This window comes from Alligator mississippiensis, chromosome 1 (genome assembly GCF_030867095.1).
Source record: "Alligator mississippiensis isolate rAllMis1 chromosome 1, rAllMis1, whole genome shotgun sequence".
In the NCBI taxonomy this organism is placed as follows: domain Eukaryota; kingdom Metazoa; phylum Chordata; order Crocodylia; family Alligatoridae; genus Alligator; species Alligator mississippiensis.
In genome coordinates, this window is record NC_081824.1 from 256,470,736 (window position 1) to 256,486,901 (window position 16,166).

The window sequence follows — 16,166 nt, forward strand, 5'->3', positions numbered from 1 at the left end:
TTTTCCTTGCATATGAGGAGGGTCAAAGCAGGGGCGTTGCTAAGAGCCATTAATGAGGCCTGCCTACTCAGTCACAGCTAGGGAGTCCAGTTTATCTCTCTCTCTCATCTGCAGTCAGCTTCCCTGCTCTGTGCTGTTCACTTTCCAGATTCAGTTTACTTGTGTGTGTTCATCCCATTCTATTCAACCCCCTGCAGCATCAGAGTGCCATTTTAGCACTCTATAGAGTTAAAAGATTTACAGGAGTACTGAAGTCGGTATTCTTCCACTATCCCCATGTAATGAAAACAATAGATTTTTGAATGGCTGAAGAATCTTCTTTTTCCTGCTCTCTACCTTAAGTGCTAGCATCCTTAAAGGCTGCAGAGAGGACAGTGAGAGACTGTCAACTGGGGCATCATAAGGGTTGGCAGGGTAAAATTAAAGGAAGAGTAAGTGACTAGGCAAAAGAAAAAAAATAAGAGGAAAAGCTTAACATATCTTCCTTGCCACATGATGTATTATCTTATCAAATAGTCTCCCATGGTAAGTGCTAGAAGCCCTATCGCTTGGGACATTAAAGACATGCTTGGACTAAGAACTAGCCGACGATGTAGGAAGGGCCAAGTCTTCAGTTGGAGTGAGTCGGCACAGATCTGTTGATGTCTAAGATGCAATTCCAGTTTTTGCTCATTGATCTTACTCCCATATTACAGCAGCAGGGGATAGACTTGATAACCCAAGATGTTTTTCTTCTAATTTGCAGTTTTAGGATTTGTAAAGAAAACCCCTTTTACAGCTGTTCTAGTCACACAGGCTGCATTAAACACCATTTGTCCTTGCTCTAAATTTGTCCTGAGCTAAAACGGTTTCTTCCAGACGCACGAATCATGTCACCTCTGTACACAAGGAGTCTGACGAGGCCTGGTGAAAATTCAAAATCAAGTCTTTTCCAACTAAACTTTCTCCATGATTTTTTTTCCTTTTTACAACTTGTCTCTCACTATCTTCTCGCCCATTTTGTTCACATTTGGAAGATCTCAGATTTATATTACCCAAGATGCCCTGAGGCCTAAGCAGACTCAGGAGATGAAAAATTTAATAGAGTACCTCATTCATTCTTCTCTGCTACAAGCATTTAATTTAGTGCTTTCCATTTCATGCACTGGTAATTTTAAAACCCCCGAAATATTTTCTTACATAATTCAGCTGTTCCAGAGTGCGTTACATGACAAAGCTATTATTTAGGTCCTTTCGGTGCCATAGGGCACATTGTTATAGGCTCACTGAATGGAACCACTACAGAAAACAAGGACAAAGACATCAAACCAAGCTTTCAGAAGGTGAGAAATTTAAGTTGCATCAGTCACAGTGAGACCAGTACATGAATATGATTGTCTTTCCACACAAACTAATGGTTAAGAGCCATGGCATGCACTATTCAGCCTACTGCCACATGGAGTAGAGGGAACTTGGGGTTTGCGCTTACAGCTCCATCTTAGCATTCTTCCAGTAAAGGGTGGTTACGTGTTGTACATCTTTCTATGGAAGTAGCAGAGGAGTCAGGACCCACTGTGGGTGGGATATAAAGAAACTGTCCAGCTTCACACCTGTTCTCAGGTCTATTCACTAAAGGATGCCCTTCCATCCCATCACATCTAGGCCCATCAACTGCCTGTGGAACCAGCTCTCAAGGGAATGTTCTACCCAGAGGGAGCTATGTAAAGTTCTGGACCATTTTTAACAAGTCACAGAAAAGACGAGAAGTTTCCAAAAATGGGAAGAAAACTAGTGCCGTGTCAAATTTTAAAAAAGCTAAATGGGAAGATGTGAGTTAATACAGATTTATCACTCTGACAATCAGTCCTAGAGCAAAAAAAAAAAAAAGTAGGCCAGCAGTTATGGAATTGGAGAATTACAGGAAAGTAATTTAGTATTTATTAATCAACATGATTTGAAGCAGCTAGATTGTGTCAAAACAAACCACGTCATTTTAATGAGATTTCTATAAGACAGTTAGCTTGGGGTGGCACAACAGAGTGAGAAATTAAATGGTTTAAATTTGGGTTAACTGATAGGTCTTGAAATACAATAATAAATGAAGACTCATCATTGACCAGATACATTTTAATTGGGTCCCACAAGGTTCAATTCTAGGCCCTGTTATATTTAACATTTTATCAGGTGACCTGGATGCAAATAAAATCACTTGCCCCAATATCTGCATGTCATTTATACAAATGACAATGAAGAAAAAATGAAGAAGCAAACTCTTTATCCACAACCTACCGAAATTCTTTAATAGGCCGAACAGGGGCAAACAATAGATTTGACAATATGGTGCAATAGAAAATTGCAACAGAAGTAGAAGATTGCAACTGATCAAGGGCTCTGCCCTGGGAAATAATGTTTCTGAAAGAATTCAGAAAGCCATAGAGGACAATCAGCTTTGCATGAGTTCCTAGTACAGCCCTGCAGCTGAGAGGGCTAGCACAATCTTTAGACACATAACAAGGGGATGAGAAGCAAATTTTATGGCCTGCCTTGTGCTATAGATTAAATAGGTAATCACACTGTTCCCTTTTGGCCTTCAAATCTATTAAAATGAGATATAAATGCTGGGGAAAAAAAAGAATTAACTTACCCGTGGTGCTTATTTAGATATGGGGTACCTGGATCATACTCGGTATCTGTAGAGAAGGAGGATGAGAGAACATCGATGCCCTCAATGCCACAAATATACAATCCTAACACCTATTCAGATTCAACACTTTCTTCCTGCATCAGTTGCTGTTACAACACTGGACTATCTTATTGGTCTGAGGCTTTAACTAGGGTACAAGTACAGTTACGCCCAAATCCATTGAGCTGGCCTTCACCATATCATAATAGACCCCTTAACTGTTAAATCTGTAGTATGCCTTTGGCCATTATCGTAACACTCTTCCAGTCAGATATGGGGGAATATTATCCAGTCTTTTAGACAATGCACTGCACCCTACACAGCTAAAAACGCAATCAATGTATGTTTACTTGAAAGTGAATTTCACAGTTATCAGTTGCTTTCCTTAACTGCTAGATGTGTGGTTTGCGTGGTCCTTCTCTACAATGTCTGATGAAAAAGAGCAGACCACCGAGTCAGCTACACATGCCACTATTTTCTACATAGGTAGGAATGACCTTGGGGAAATAGGACACTTTCTCATTTGAACATACTGTTTTAGACAGGGTTTCAGTGCTGTATATTACAGCAAGACTGAAGAGTTTCCAATACCCTATCAGCTGCAGAGTCATAACTCATTCCAGGTTCTTCTCAGAAAGACAAATACGCATTTTTATGTGGTTAGAAGTAGCATGATGCAATAAATCTCAGGGTCCCTATAATGACTGCCAGTGGGATTAAGAAAAAGCATCTAACCAAAATTAACATAAAAATGACAGAGCAGGAGGCAGGGCCCCACTCAGCTTCTGTGAAAAGTACCATTGTTTGCATTTTTTCAAAGGGGCAAAAACCGGGATGAATTGAAAGCCTTTCAAAAAGGCAAACACTTAATTGCCATTTAACTAAAAAAAGGAGCTGTTAGATATAATAGAGTCAGACATTATGGCAAGGGAAGGACAAAAGTAGAATATATACTGGCTTACTGTAAAAATAAATATATGTTAAACTGCATTAATAAAGCTGAGCACTCAGAAAACAGAAAGCACTTGCTCAATGGTTAAAGTCTTTAAACATAAAAAGAATAGAGATTGTTAAGCAACAGGGTCAACATACTAGTATTAGTTCATCATTAAAAACAGTCTCATTTCTATATGGTTTATAGCTACCACTATAATCTTATATACTTGAATCTTTTTTCCCCCCAGAAAATGCTTTTTCTCCATTGTATGCATCATTCTAGGGTTGTACCAAAATGCTAGACAACTTGCATTCCCAGCTTCAAAAGACATTAGATTTTGCTTTGTGAACTAAATAGCACTGTGGCTTTGCAGATGATCTGAAACAAAATGTCAGTCAAAAGTATATAACTGGTCACCTGGATAAATTATATTTTGCGATTACCTGTTTATCATTACAATTTAACTGGGAGGGGAGGGAAAAATTATTTTTCTGTTTTGTTTTTCAAAGCTGAAATGTTTAGGTCTTGAGCTGCATATTGGGCAAGAATGTACACTACTAATGTTAATGACCTGGACAGGATGAATACAGCCAGGTATTAACAATACACTAATTAAACTTACATTAAAATCAGCTAGACATCCCAGTTGAGTTCCACTGTCAATATCCAGAGGGTCTTTGTATCATGATAGCTGGGACAGGATTCTCAGCCCGAATGTGTCTGTAGTAAGTAGTCAATAATGGATGAGCTAAAGAAACCTAATCAAACCTACCACAAGGCTAGGGAGGTTTGGCGGCAGCATGGGGGCAGGGGGATGGATATATTATATTAATTCCAGGAAGCTAAAAGGAAATGTTTACGCCAAAATAGAAACAAAGGGTAAATGGTCTCCTAAGAGTCTGAAGAGAAACCAATTCAGACCAGACAAATCTGTACCCAATTTTAGTATTTTTCAAAAAAAAAATAGAATTAGTGCATGGTACAATTCCAAATGCCCCATAAAGCTTTAAGAAAATAGTTGTGATCTGAATACTTGAAAGCCACTAGATTGTTAAGACTGTTCACTTGCAAGGTCAAACAGCCCATATTGATTGCTGCTATAAGTAGGTAATGTGATGGCATCTTTTTGGTTTCAGTCCATTTCTTACTTGGTGTACACATTACAAAAAGCTCACCAACATTATCCACAGTGATTGGTTAACTTTGCTGGTAGTCAAAGAAGGAAAATCAAGGATTGAACAAATAATTAATTTGGTTTTGATATACGAAACAGATGCGCTAAAATGTCAGTGATCTATTAACCAGCACCAATTGAAAAACTAAGGAAACTTTAGAAACCTCCAAACTTAAGGTGGTGATTACTGCTGGCAAAAATGTGATAACCAAATACTTGCCTTGACAATTATAGTTGAAACTGAACAAGGAATTTCAGATAATTTCATTGGTTGCACCTTATATGTTAAAGAAATACATATGCTACATGCTCAGAAGTTACTATCGATAGTAGGCAATGAATTGGAAAGGGAAAACTAGGTTAAAAAAAAGAATGAAACAAAGCATGTGCAAAACACTTGATACAGAATTATAAGAATATAGATATTCAGACCACGTAAAATGGCTAAAATGTTTTTTTAGGTATGCAATGCACATTATTGTAACACACAGCTTTCCTACAAAAGCAGAATTTATTGATAGAAAAAGTAGCATTTAAAAATGATTGTCTACGTGATTGTAAAGGAAAAGAGAGGACAGATGCCATTGGCAAATATCCCCAGAGATTCAAAGGCTTTACTGAATGAGACTGGAATCACACCAGAATATGTGAATATTAAATTATCTAGTGACTAGTGTGACTTCCTAAGAAAGGACCCAGCCAAGCAGATAGCCTGGAAAAAACCCCACACTGAGACATCATTATTAGTAGGTTGTAAATCTCTCCAGTCTCAGGGGCCCTAGAGCAGAAAGGCTGAGTATACAATAATCATTCTTCCCTCAAGTTTCCCAACATTGCTATCAGTGGTGCAAATCTAGCATCAGTAAAGAAAACATAAACGAGACAATGGGTCAGGGCCCGTTTTCTTACATCATCCAACCCAGTTTGAACCTATTTAACCAAGTCTAGAGGAAGACACAGGGAAATGCCATTACTACCGTAGGAAAAGTCTATTTAACAATTACTTTGAGAGACAGAAATTAAGTTTAGCACTTGAGAAAATGCTGCAAGTCCAGCCAGGAACCCTACAAAATTTTGTATTGTATTAAGAAAACGTTACTGAAGAATCTGCTTTCCAAGCCAACTCATTCAGGAAGTACTGTACATCCAAGCCCCCCATCCTATTTCCACCCACACCACATCCTCCTGTATCATTATAAAATCACTTGAAGCATTTACTGACACAACACTACTTTATTAGTGACAGGTGAGTTTTAAGAACAGACTGTTTCAGTGGAAAGTAGAGTTGAACATTTTTAAGAAAGGAATGTTTCAGTGGAAGGTAAAGTTGAACATGTTTCCATTATACAGTTAGACTAGGCATAGTTCTAATGGACATTCTCTCTTCCTTACCTTATCAGAATGGCTACAAATGGAAGGTTAAAGGGACACATTTAAAATCTCACTTTTCTTATCCTACTTCTCACATACTAAAGTCTCCAAAGATGTAAGTATAATTGGGGTCCATCTGTTTCAGTCTGTTGCTACATTTTTGGCAAGAATTATGCCGCCTTTCTGATGTATAACATAGCCAGGAAAAAAGAAGTGAAAGAACCTGAGAGAGATTTATTAAGCATATGAGTACAAAAGTTGTCCAAGATGTATCAAGGGTAGAACATAGTTTAAGTCAGGTTTTGATTTGGTTGAGTCCCTTTAAACTCTTCAGGAAAGAAACTTCACAATCAACTTCCATATTTCAAGTACTAGAAACAACAATATAAAACAAAAATAATTTTCTGAACAAGGTGCTAATTTTCACCAGAAGATGCCAGAAGAGTGAATGCATACACCCTTATCCTCTGAACTTTCACTCAAAGTGTAGAGGAATGGTGAAGTCAATTTTTAGAGGTTGTCCTACTGAAGGGGCTATATATACTGCATGAAAGAAAAATGCTAAAAGTACTATTTGGAAGACAGAATTCCTGAAATGTTCTTAATCATAAATAGACATGTTTTATTTAACATCTTAATTTGATCAGAGGAACAAGTTATGAAATTCAGGAGACCGGGATTTAAATTGTAAACCGTATCCTTGCTTCCTCTGAATTTATAGTTATGTTTTCTCCTTCCAGCTGGGCTGTGAAAGTGGCAAGTTATGACCTCTTGTTTGTATAGTGATGAAACAGATTCACAAAACAGTACTTAACAAAAAAAACCACTTAGTGCTTCTCTCAGTGTTAACACCAAGGTAAAAGATGTATGCGACTTGAAGAGAAACTAGAGCAAGTTATAACAGACTTGAGATTCTTTTGGCATATGGTACCCCTAGTGGCTTTAGTCTTTATTTGGTAATCCTGAAGTAATTTATTAATTGAAAATTAATTAAACTAGTGGTCACAAATTATTTTTCTAATTAAACAGTAACAGTGCATGGTTTCTGTTATTCCAGCCTATTACCTAAATCAACTCATCTGACATTTCATGGCACATGTATTTTATTTCTGGAGAAATAACCTACCTGACAAACACATTCATAATTTAATCCCCAGGTGAGACACCTACTGATTTATATGCTTTACATGCAACTTCATTTCAGCTCTGCAGTGTTCATATTTGCATACATCATGTTTAGTCTATAAAGCAGATTTAGTACCTAATGAACAGAAGTATTCAAGTCCAGTATTAGAGTAAGTACTGGAGGCCTAATCCTTCCTTGTGCTTTCTCCAAGCGTGCATGCCAAATTAATATTCACTGTAATGAATAACTGGGGAAAGTGAAGCCAAAAAGCATAACACTGACAAAACTTTGGCTTTGTTTTAACACTGCTTAAGTAAGCAGTTTAACAAACAGGAAGTGGTGTAGAGTTGACTCATGTAATAACTAAAGTTATAATTTTAACTGAGTAGATATTATTCCCTAGAGACAAATCAGTCAGAAAATGCAATTTTTCAAGTGTTAGTGTGTGCATTCAATTTTATGCATGATGTTGGGAACAAGCATTGGTCTATTCGCTTCATTCCTGCCTCAAAATGAAAGACTAACAAAAGCAGAAATACCGTGAATTTCAGTCCTGTATGTTGTGCAGAATGTTAGGGCAGAGAGCTAGCTATTCTAAAGTCATAAAATAATAGTCGTGCAATTCCTATCCGAGTGGTGCATCAGGGCTATGATGATTAAGTAGTATAGCACCACAAAGTCCAACTTGCTCATCATATTACATCCCAGGCACAAAGACACTAAGAGCATTATTTTGTTAACCAGGGCTTTTCTTTTCTTTTTTGTTTAATAAGCAGCAACAAAAAAATACCACCTTATATTTGAAGCTTGTTTTTTGTTGTTTTTTTTTAATTATGCTTCATGTTGACTCATTCTATATTCAAAGACACAAATCTCATTAAACATTTCAGCTGTATTTTTTTTAAATGAGCCAAAAAACTTGCATAAAAGTTTCAGGACTCAAATAAGAACGTTACAGCATAAAGCACAATATTTGAAGTGTGTGAAGTGAACGTAAAAATAACTTGTACAGGTCAAATAGTAGAAAAATAAGCATTGGCACAAATCTAAGAAAGATAAACATATTTCAATAAAAAATAGTGTAGGAAACTTGTGAAAAAAGTCACAGATCTGAGGTGGGGGAGAAGTTTCCAAACAAACAGCAGCAGTTTCTTCACATTTTCTACTATTTGTGCAAATGCAGCATTTAAAAAATACCTTTTTTTACAAAACAGAGGTAAAGGAAACAACAGTTAAAGCTTCAGTTCCTTTTGTTCATAGCATCTGCACCTTTCCTGATTCAGCAGTGTTCCACTGCCGTTAAAGACATTTTCAGTTAACACAGAAGAGAGCCACGAGTACTCATGCATTTGTTTTACCATGCAACTCATACTGAGTGTGACAGCTTATCGATCAAATCATCAACAGTGTACACAAGAAGCTTTGTGTCATCTTTCTCTTTCATCCGGTGTTGGCCAGCTTTGCGGAGGATGATATCAACATCTTTGCTCAAGACACGGTCAGCAACCTGCATGGAAATATGCCAAGGAACATCTTCATCCTTCATGCCATGGATAAGTCTTACAGGGCAAGTTATGGGAATAGGACTAGCTAAGAGACAATGGTTTTCTGCTTCTTTAATGAAATCGTATGTCAAACAATAAAAGCCCTCTTCGTTATGTTTTGTTGGCAGCTTCCATTCACCTTTTTCTTCTACTACTTTTTTTACCTGTTGGAAAAAAGAGAAAAAGGCAAAAAATGAATCAAGAGAAACATTCTTTTGAAATCTGCTATTATAGTGGGCTTCAAAAAAAATAGATCATGTGAAATCAGGGCTGGAAAGGACCTTGTGAGTTTGTCTAGGCCCTGGCTCAAAATAGGCTTATCCTGACTATACCATCCTAGCCAAGTACCTGCCCAACCTGCTCTTGAAAAATTTCCAGAGATAGAGATCCCACAACTTCTCTAGGTGACTTGCTCCAATGCTTGACTGCACTTATGATCAGAAAGTTCCTCCTAAACCCCAACCTACATATCCTCTGCAGCAGCAATAAAACATGGGTCTCTTGGCCACAAACAAGCCTGACATATCCATACAATTGGTTTTAGTCCTGCCACAGAGACTCAAACATGAGGGTCTTCCAACGAACAGCCTTCTTGGCCTTTAACCTAATACTTACAATAGATCTTTCCCCCCACCCCCCAAGCCCTCCATGAACTCATATACTTTTCTTGAAGGACTGTGAACATGAATACTATCTTGCCTATCACTCATTACCATGACCTAATTGTCATCTTTGACTTACGCTACACTGTAGCACAAGTCTTGCAAATTCCTTAAAGCACACTATGTCCAATTCATGGCATCCCCTATTCACACAGCTAAAGCTGTTCCAGGTTCTCATATCTGTTGCTGCAACATTCTCTCTTTGGCACTGAGAAATGCAGTCATCTCTCATTCACATCCATTCAGCACATAGCTGTGAAGTTCCTAGTTAAAAACAGACAGCTAGGTATATAACAACCAACTCCTGGCATCTTGCTTCTGGTTTGCCATTACCCACAACATCAAGCATATATTCACTGGTAAAGCCCCTTATAAAGCCTATTCACTTTCCCACATCTCTCATTTAGGACTGAAGGGCACCTCCAATTTGGCCAACAACAACCATAGCCATCCATTCATTAAGTTTTCTAAACCACCACAAAATTTGACTATTACCTTACTGTCTCTCACGCTGGCAGAAACTGCTAGTAAACTTCTGCCAAATTACTTCATTCAGATTCCTCCTAATCTCTCCTTGTCTACATAACAATGCCTAAGCAAAACTTGAAAAAACATTGTGAGCGTAGGTATACGGAGGCCACTCATGTTCTTTATAATGACAAGACTAATCTCACCACATTGTTCTATCAGTTATCTTGTACTTAGATTATAAACCATTGGGGCAGGGACTATTCATTGTTTTGCTCACCTAGCAAGCTAACAACAGGGCCCTGATTTGTGATGAGCTTTTAGGCACTAGAAGTACCTAAAAGCACAAGTTTTAGCTAGTCCTGACAATTCCCTTAAAGAAATACAGGATTTTGCCTGCTGTTGATTTAGTTTAGCCACTGTTATAATTCTTTCATAGAAAAGAATTTCAAACAAATGTAAACAAAATTAAAAAGGAAAAAAGCTAACCATGGGCATTTACCTCAACAGGAAGCTGGTTAAAAGTTGTTATGACGTAGTCTGCAGCTACAGCTACTCCAACTAAAGCAGCTACTTTTTCAGGGCGCGCTATTGCAGCATGAAGCATCAGCCATCCACCCAAGCTGGATCCCACGAGAATCTTAAAAGGAAAAAAAAGAAATTAAAGCGATTCTTCTATTTAAAATAAAAAATCCCTCTGCTTTGTTTTGCAAAGCCTTAGGTACAATTTTGTATAGCTACTTAAACCTGAGTCCTAATCCTGCTGTCCTTACCCAGGCAGAACTGCAGTCATTGCCAGTAGGAATTTTGCCTGAGTAAGTACTGCAGGATCTGGCACTTTACTGTTCTTTTGTTTGGCATGGAAAGTTACTGCTCTCAGACTGAACCACTGTACACAAAATGAAAACTGAAATATAGTTCAGCATCAAGTACAATTCTGATGTTTCATTCTGACAAGAATTGTACATTATAAAAGGTTTATTAATAAAATAGCAACGATTAATAAATATTTCATATAAAAAAGCTTTCACTGCATTACATCAGTTTTTCTAGTCTCTACATACTGAGCTATTTTTCAAGTAGCTTACTGTAATTCCCACTCCTGCAAATGGAAAATATCCATACCTGAAGGGGCTTATTACTAAGGCATCTAAGTTGCAATCACTTTAATACTGACCTCTTGGCTTCATTTTCTTGGCAACTTTTTTTTTTAATCTACCACATTTTATTTTCCTGCAGCATGCTTCTTTGTTATAGCCACAGATATTAGTTTGCTTATCAGCATCTACATACTTGGAGAGCTTAGCTGGTAAATTTTACTCAAGATGAATCAGACTGAAAGTTGTAAATTTTGTTTTGTTTTTCCTTTAAGTAGCAGCAGCCATTTGAACCATTCAACTGCATATCTGGCTATTGCTTTTATTTAGAAAGAGAGTTCATGAGATATATTTTAAAATAAATTAAAAAGAGTAACCTGTGGTCCCTCTGTGAGTTCATCCAGTACTGACAGAACATCTTTTCTCCACTTCCCAATTGTACATTCCTTAAGATTACCATCTGAGCTTCCACATCCTGTATAGTCAAACCTGCAGAGTAACAATCAAAATAAAAGTGTAAAATATTGGTTAAAACAATGCATTTCATTAAAAAAAGCCCAAAACAAACATTGCTAAATATTAGAGATGGTCTTAAGAACACATTATCACAGAGTTTTGCAGGAATGATTAAGAAAGAAAGTGAACATCTCCTTAAACATGCTTTCATGTTCATTAAATGGGTGACGCAGAACTCCCATGTAGATCTTGAGATCTATTATTCAGCTTTAACCCAGGCATGTAGACAGTACTTTCCCCAAAACAGAAGTGAAAGATGCACAATGTACCCAAGACTTAATGTCTGCTTTAGGTACTAACTGACTGCTTAAACATGCTTGCCATAACTGAAAATTTTACCATATAATCTAAGATTTAACAAGCTCTGTACGTTATCAAACTAATTTAATCGAGGTGAGGAACATTCCCTTATCTCACCCAACGTATATTACGCAGCTTTCCTATGATGTAGCACTTCTACAGAAAGGACACAATTAATAATAATTGCAGAGCTCAAACTTGATTGCTATGGCTTAATGGACAAGTTCAGAGGCATGTGGGAGTGGTTTACCCGAACAATGAAGCTTGCAAGCTTGGATTTTATGCATGCAAAAAATCTAGCTCAGGGATGTCAAACATAAGGCCTGCAGACTGGCTGCAGCTCATGGAGCTCTACCCGGGTCACTGGGCTATTGGTGGGTCACTAGAAGTTAGAGGATGCCTTCCAGAGAAGTAGACTGCCTTGAGCCTTGGTGGATGCGATGGCAGCAGCCAGAGGGAACAAAGATTGATACAGCCCTGCTTGGTCTTTTGTCACTTTGTCTAACAGCACTGCTGTCCCCTGGGCATTCTCCTGTGCTGGCCCTGCTGCCACCCTATGATGGAGGATCTGCAACCACCACATGCCCCAGGTCAGAGCCAGAGGTTGTGTGTACCCTGTGCTGGAGCCAGAGGTGCCACAGCTTGAGCTGCCACTGCATGCCCCAGGCTGGATCTGACTGGCAAAGAGCTCCACAGTCTGGACCTGGCCCATGGCCCAAGGTAATTTTGACACCCCTGTTTTAGTTAATACCCAACTTACTAACCATAATAGACATGGAGACCTTCAATTTTAAGCATTTCCTTTTCTATGCCGATATCAAATTTCATGCAGTACTACACAGGTTACAATATGAATGACTATCACTTGAATCTTATACATGTCACAATATATTTTACTAATTTAATGCATTCTCCACATAGGAAGAGTGCCCAAATCTTAAATATATATTATGACACTAGGACAAGAAGGGTTTTTTTTTTTGTTTTGTTGCTATACTGCACACTGGTTTTGGATTTTGGCATCTCATTATCTTATGCCTCTCTTTCCATAGAACTTCTTAGTTCCAAACACCATAATGTTAATCATGTTTGTTTCTCTACACAATTTTCTTGATCGTACCTTACATAGGCATGACCTAAAGATTTGCAGAATTCCTCAAGTGCAATTGCTTTGTGACCATTCATATTTGAATTAAGACCTGGGAGAAAAACAACGCCTGGGTTCTTGCCTTTTAGCTTATGGTAAGCTAGATTTGGACGATCAGGTCGAGTAAGGAAACTGACTGATGACTTCTGTCTGCAAACTAAATAAGAGACACACACTTAGTGACACATTTTATAAAATTAGACCCCTTACAGAAACTAAAATGCTATAATATAGTTTGGCTTCCAAACTGCTAGCCTTAGAATTAATTTTAAAAACACAGTGTTAAAGCCTGTGTATCAGCATCATTAGTAGTGATTCCCAATACTATCAGTTAAAAAGATTCCAAGTCTTGAGGCATCACAATTCATAAGTGATATTCAAGTCATAAAATACCAACAATTTAAAACAGTTCACTCAAGAGGTTAAAAATATGGCCAACTAAGTTATATAGATAGCTTTCACTGATTTGACTAGAGCCTTTGATTCAAGGAACAGAAAGGCCCTACAGAAGTTCCTGATGAGACTTAGATACCCGCCAAAATTTTGTTACCATCATTAGACTTCTTCACAACCTGACAACAACAATCCTGAGCAATGGCTTAGAAACGGACCCCTTCACTATTACAATTGGAGTCAAGCAAGGATGTGCAATTGCATCAACAATTCTTTCCCATCTATCTCAAAAGATATTCCACAGATAGCTGACAGACTTCCATTTGGTGTCAACATCCGGTATTACATGGACAAGAATCTCTTTAACATGAACCAGTTATGTCCCAAATACAAAATAATAAATACCTCCGTTACTGATCTACAAGATACTAATGATCGTATTGTGTGTGCCCACTTAACTGAAGAGCTCCAGGTCACTCTTGAATGCTTCTGTGAAGCATGTGAAATGCTTGGACTCACTGACAGCTTTATGAAAACCAAGATCCTTTACCAACCCAACCTAAACTGGCCAACTGCTCCTCCATACACAATAATTAGAGAACAATCCTTGGAAAACACTGAGCATTCCCCTACCTGGGCAGTCACTTTTCCAAAAAAATAGACTGTGACATTAAATACTGGATCAAATCTGCCAGTACTGCCATCTCTAAAAATCACATGTTCAATGATCATGATATCAGGACCCACACCAAACTTATCTACCAGGCTGTTGTCCTTCCTACCATGTTACGTGGGTGTGAAACTTGGATGAGAAAAATCGGGAACACCTGAGAGCCTTGGAATGTTACCAGAGGCAATGTCTACAGAAAATGGTCCACAAACTGGAAGGACAGAAGAATGATGCCAGCATTTGGACTCAAGCAAGCACCACCAGCATCAAAGCCATGTTTTATATAACAGAGCTGGTGCCATATAGGACATGTCATAGGTGCCTGATAACCAGATCCCAAACAAAACAGGTCCTATACTCCCAACTCATTGATGGTCACTGCCCTGGAGGTGGGCAAAAGAAGAGATTCAAGGACACCTTAAGGCCAACCTGACAAAAGGCAATATTAATTTCAATACCTGAGAGACTTGAATCTGTTCTGACAGAGCCATGCTGTATGACAAGACATCAATTATTTCAAGGAAACTTACCTTGCTTCAAGACTTCACACAAAAGGTAAAGAATTTTTTTATATCTAGGGAGAGCACACAGGACATTACCTGAACTAAGCCACCTAACCCAGTTAAAGACACAGTTTAACTAAATTCCCCTGTACAAGCAGGTTTTGATAATCTGAGCACATGCTCTTATCCGGGTGCTAGACACCTCCAGAATTTCTGTGATGGGCACAAAACAGACAACCAGTTCGATCTGAGCATCTTGCTTTGCAGCAAAACCCAAACACATCAGCTTGTGGTCCCAGGCCTCTTACAGCCATACAGTTTCACCTGGGAGAGTCGCTGCTCTGCCAGGAGAAGCCAGAAGTGCACAGTTCAGTTTTTTTCCCCTGGAGTAAAAATGGCTGCTGCAGGATAAAAACAACCAGATTAGCTCCCTCCCAGATTTTCTCCTCCAAAAGCAAAAATGCCTGTCCATGCAGTGGTGTCTCTCAGAAGACAGCAGCTTCTGCTACTCCCCCAAAAGGGATCCTTAGCCTTGCTGCACTTAGACTCACTAGACTCTGCTGCACCAGCTGGGAGCAAAAAAAGCAGTGTTGCCAAGTCTCAGGAGAAAAAAAAAAAGCAGCACTGCCTTTAAAAACAAGCTCAACCTATTTCAAACAGATAGAAGTGGGTTGAATCTATTTTTTTAGTTTTTTTTTAATCTAAAAAATTAAAGCGAGTTAAAATCACAAAACAGCCCAGTTCTTCTAAGTGGACTTGGCCACACTGAAGCCCATCGTCCCCACTCAGGCCATAGGCACCGGAGTCCTGGGCACGGCTAGCCAATCAGGACCGCGCACGCACCGCTGCCACCGGCTACCAGACAGACTAAGGGGGCCTGCAGCGCACGAACTGCGTGCGCACAGGGCCCCCCTCCCGGTCGGGAACACCTGCACAGGGTTCCGAGAGCCCCAAGACGAGCACAGGAGAGCTGCCCTGCCCCGCACCGCCTACACCAAGACTCGCCGCCGCCCCCACTCCACCACTCACCCGGCACAGCCCACAAGCCATCCCCAGCTCCGGGGCACCAGCGCACTGACCCCCGCCACAGCGCCCGTGCAGCCGCCGCTGCCATCTCACCGCCCCGCCCTCCAGCACTGCCAGGTGCGCATGCGCCCCGGCGAGCGCTCCTTTCCTTTCACTCCCCGTTTCCGCATGCGCTCTGAACCCCAGAACAGCTTGGAGGTAAGGCGGGGGCGAGGAAATGCGCATGCGGAACAGATTGTCTGGTTAGCGCATGCGCCACAAGCCTGATGCGCGTGCGCATTGAGCTGCTTTGCACCGGCCTGAGGGGGTGGGAGGGCGGTAGAGCGTGGGCTCTGCGCCTGCGCGGCACTTTGGCTGGTTCGCTCAAGCGCCTCTAGCCTCTCAGGATGACGGAGTCCGCATGCGCCTGGAGCCTGATGCGCGCAGAAGGTTGCGTATGCGTTTGGAGCTTGTGAGACCGTCCCCGCGCACTGCCCCAGGCCTCCCGCGGGGCGGGATGGGGGAACGAGGAGCGGTGGTGATTGGTGGGATCGGGGGACGGTCCGGGAGCATGCAGGCGTGCAAGCGCGG

General features: G+C 39.9%; 1 protein-coding gene across 2 annotated transcripts; it reads right to left on the reverse strand.

Annotated features, from left to right (window-relative positions):
• Positions 1 to 5,986: 5,986 nt before the first annotated feature.
• On the reverse strand, positions 5,987 to 15,836 carry ABHD10 (abhydrolase domain containing 10, depalmitoylase). Of its 2 annotated transcripts, none has more exons than XM_059720530.1 (5): positions 15,650 to 15,836; positions 12,978 to 13,161; positions 11,419 to 11,530; positions 10,447 to 10,584; positions 5,987 to 8,978 (listed from the first exon to the last, which is right to left on the reverse strand). In XM_059720530.1, the coding sequence occupies exons 1-5, from the start codon at positions 15,819 to 15,821 to the stop codon at positions 8,637 to 8,639; spliced, it is 948 nt and encodes a 315-aa protein (XP_059576513.1). In that variant the 5' UTR covers positions 15,822 to 15,836; the 3' UTR covers positions 5,987 to 8,636. The 2 variants fall into 2 exon arrangements, with proteins under 2 accessions (XP_059576513.1, XP_014454672.1); XM_014599186.3 differs by having other exon boundaries at positions 15,600 to 15,735.
• Between the last annotated feature and the right edge of the window lie 330 nt (positions 15,837 to 16,166).

What these genes read in the sequence shown, in the direction of transcription:
- ABHD10 (XM_059720530.1), bottom strand. Translation starts at nt 15,821, where the DNA reads ATGCGCATTTCCTCGCCCCCGCCTTACCTCCAAGCTGTTCTGGGGTTC. An exon ending in AACTCACAGAGGGACCACAG is followed by an intron (nt 10,585 to 11,418) that starts GTTACTCTTTTT and finishes TTTCCTTTTAAG; the next exon opens with ATTCTCGTGGGATCCAGCTT. An exon ending in TTAACCAGCTTCCTGTTGAG is followed by an intron (nt 8,979 to 10,446) that starts GTAAATGCCCAT and finishes TTTTTCCAACAG; the next exon opens with GTAAAAAAAGTAGTAGAAGA.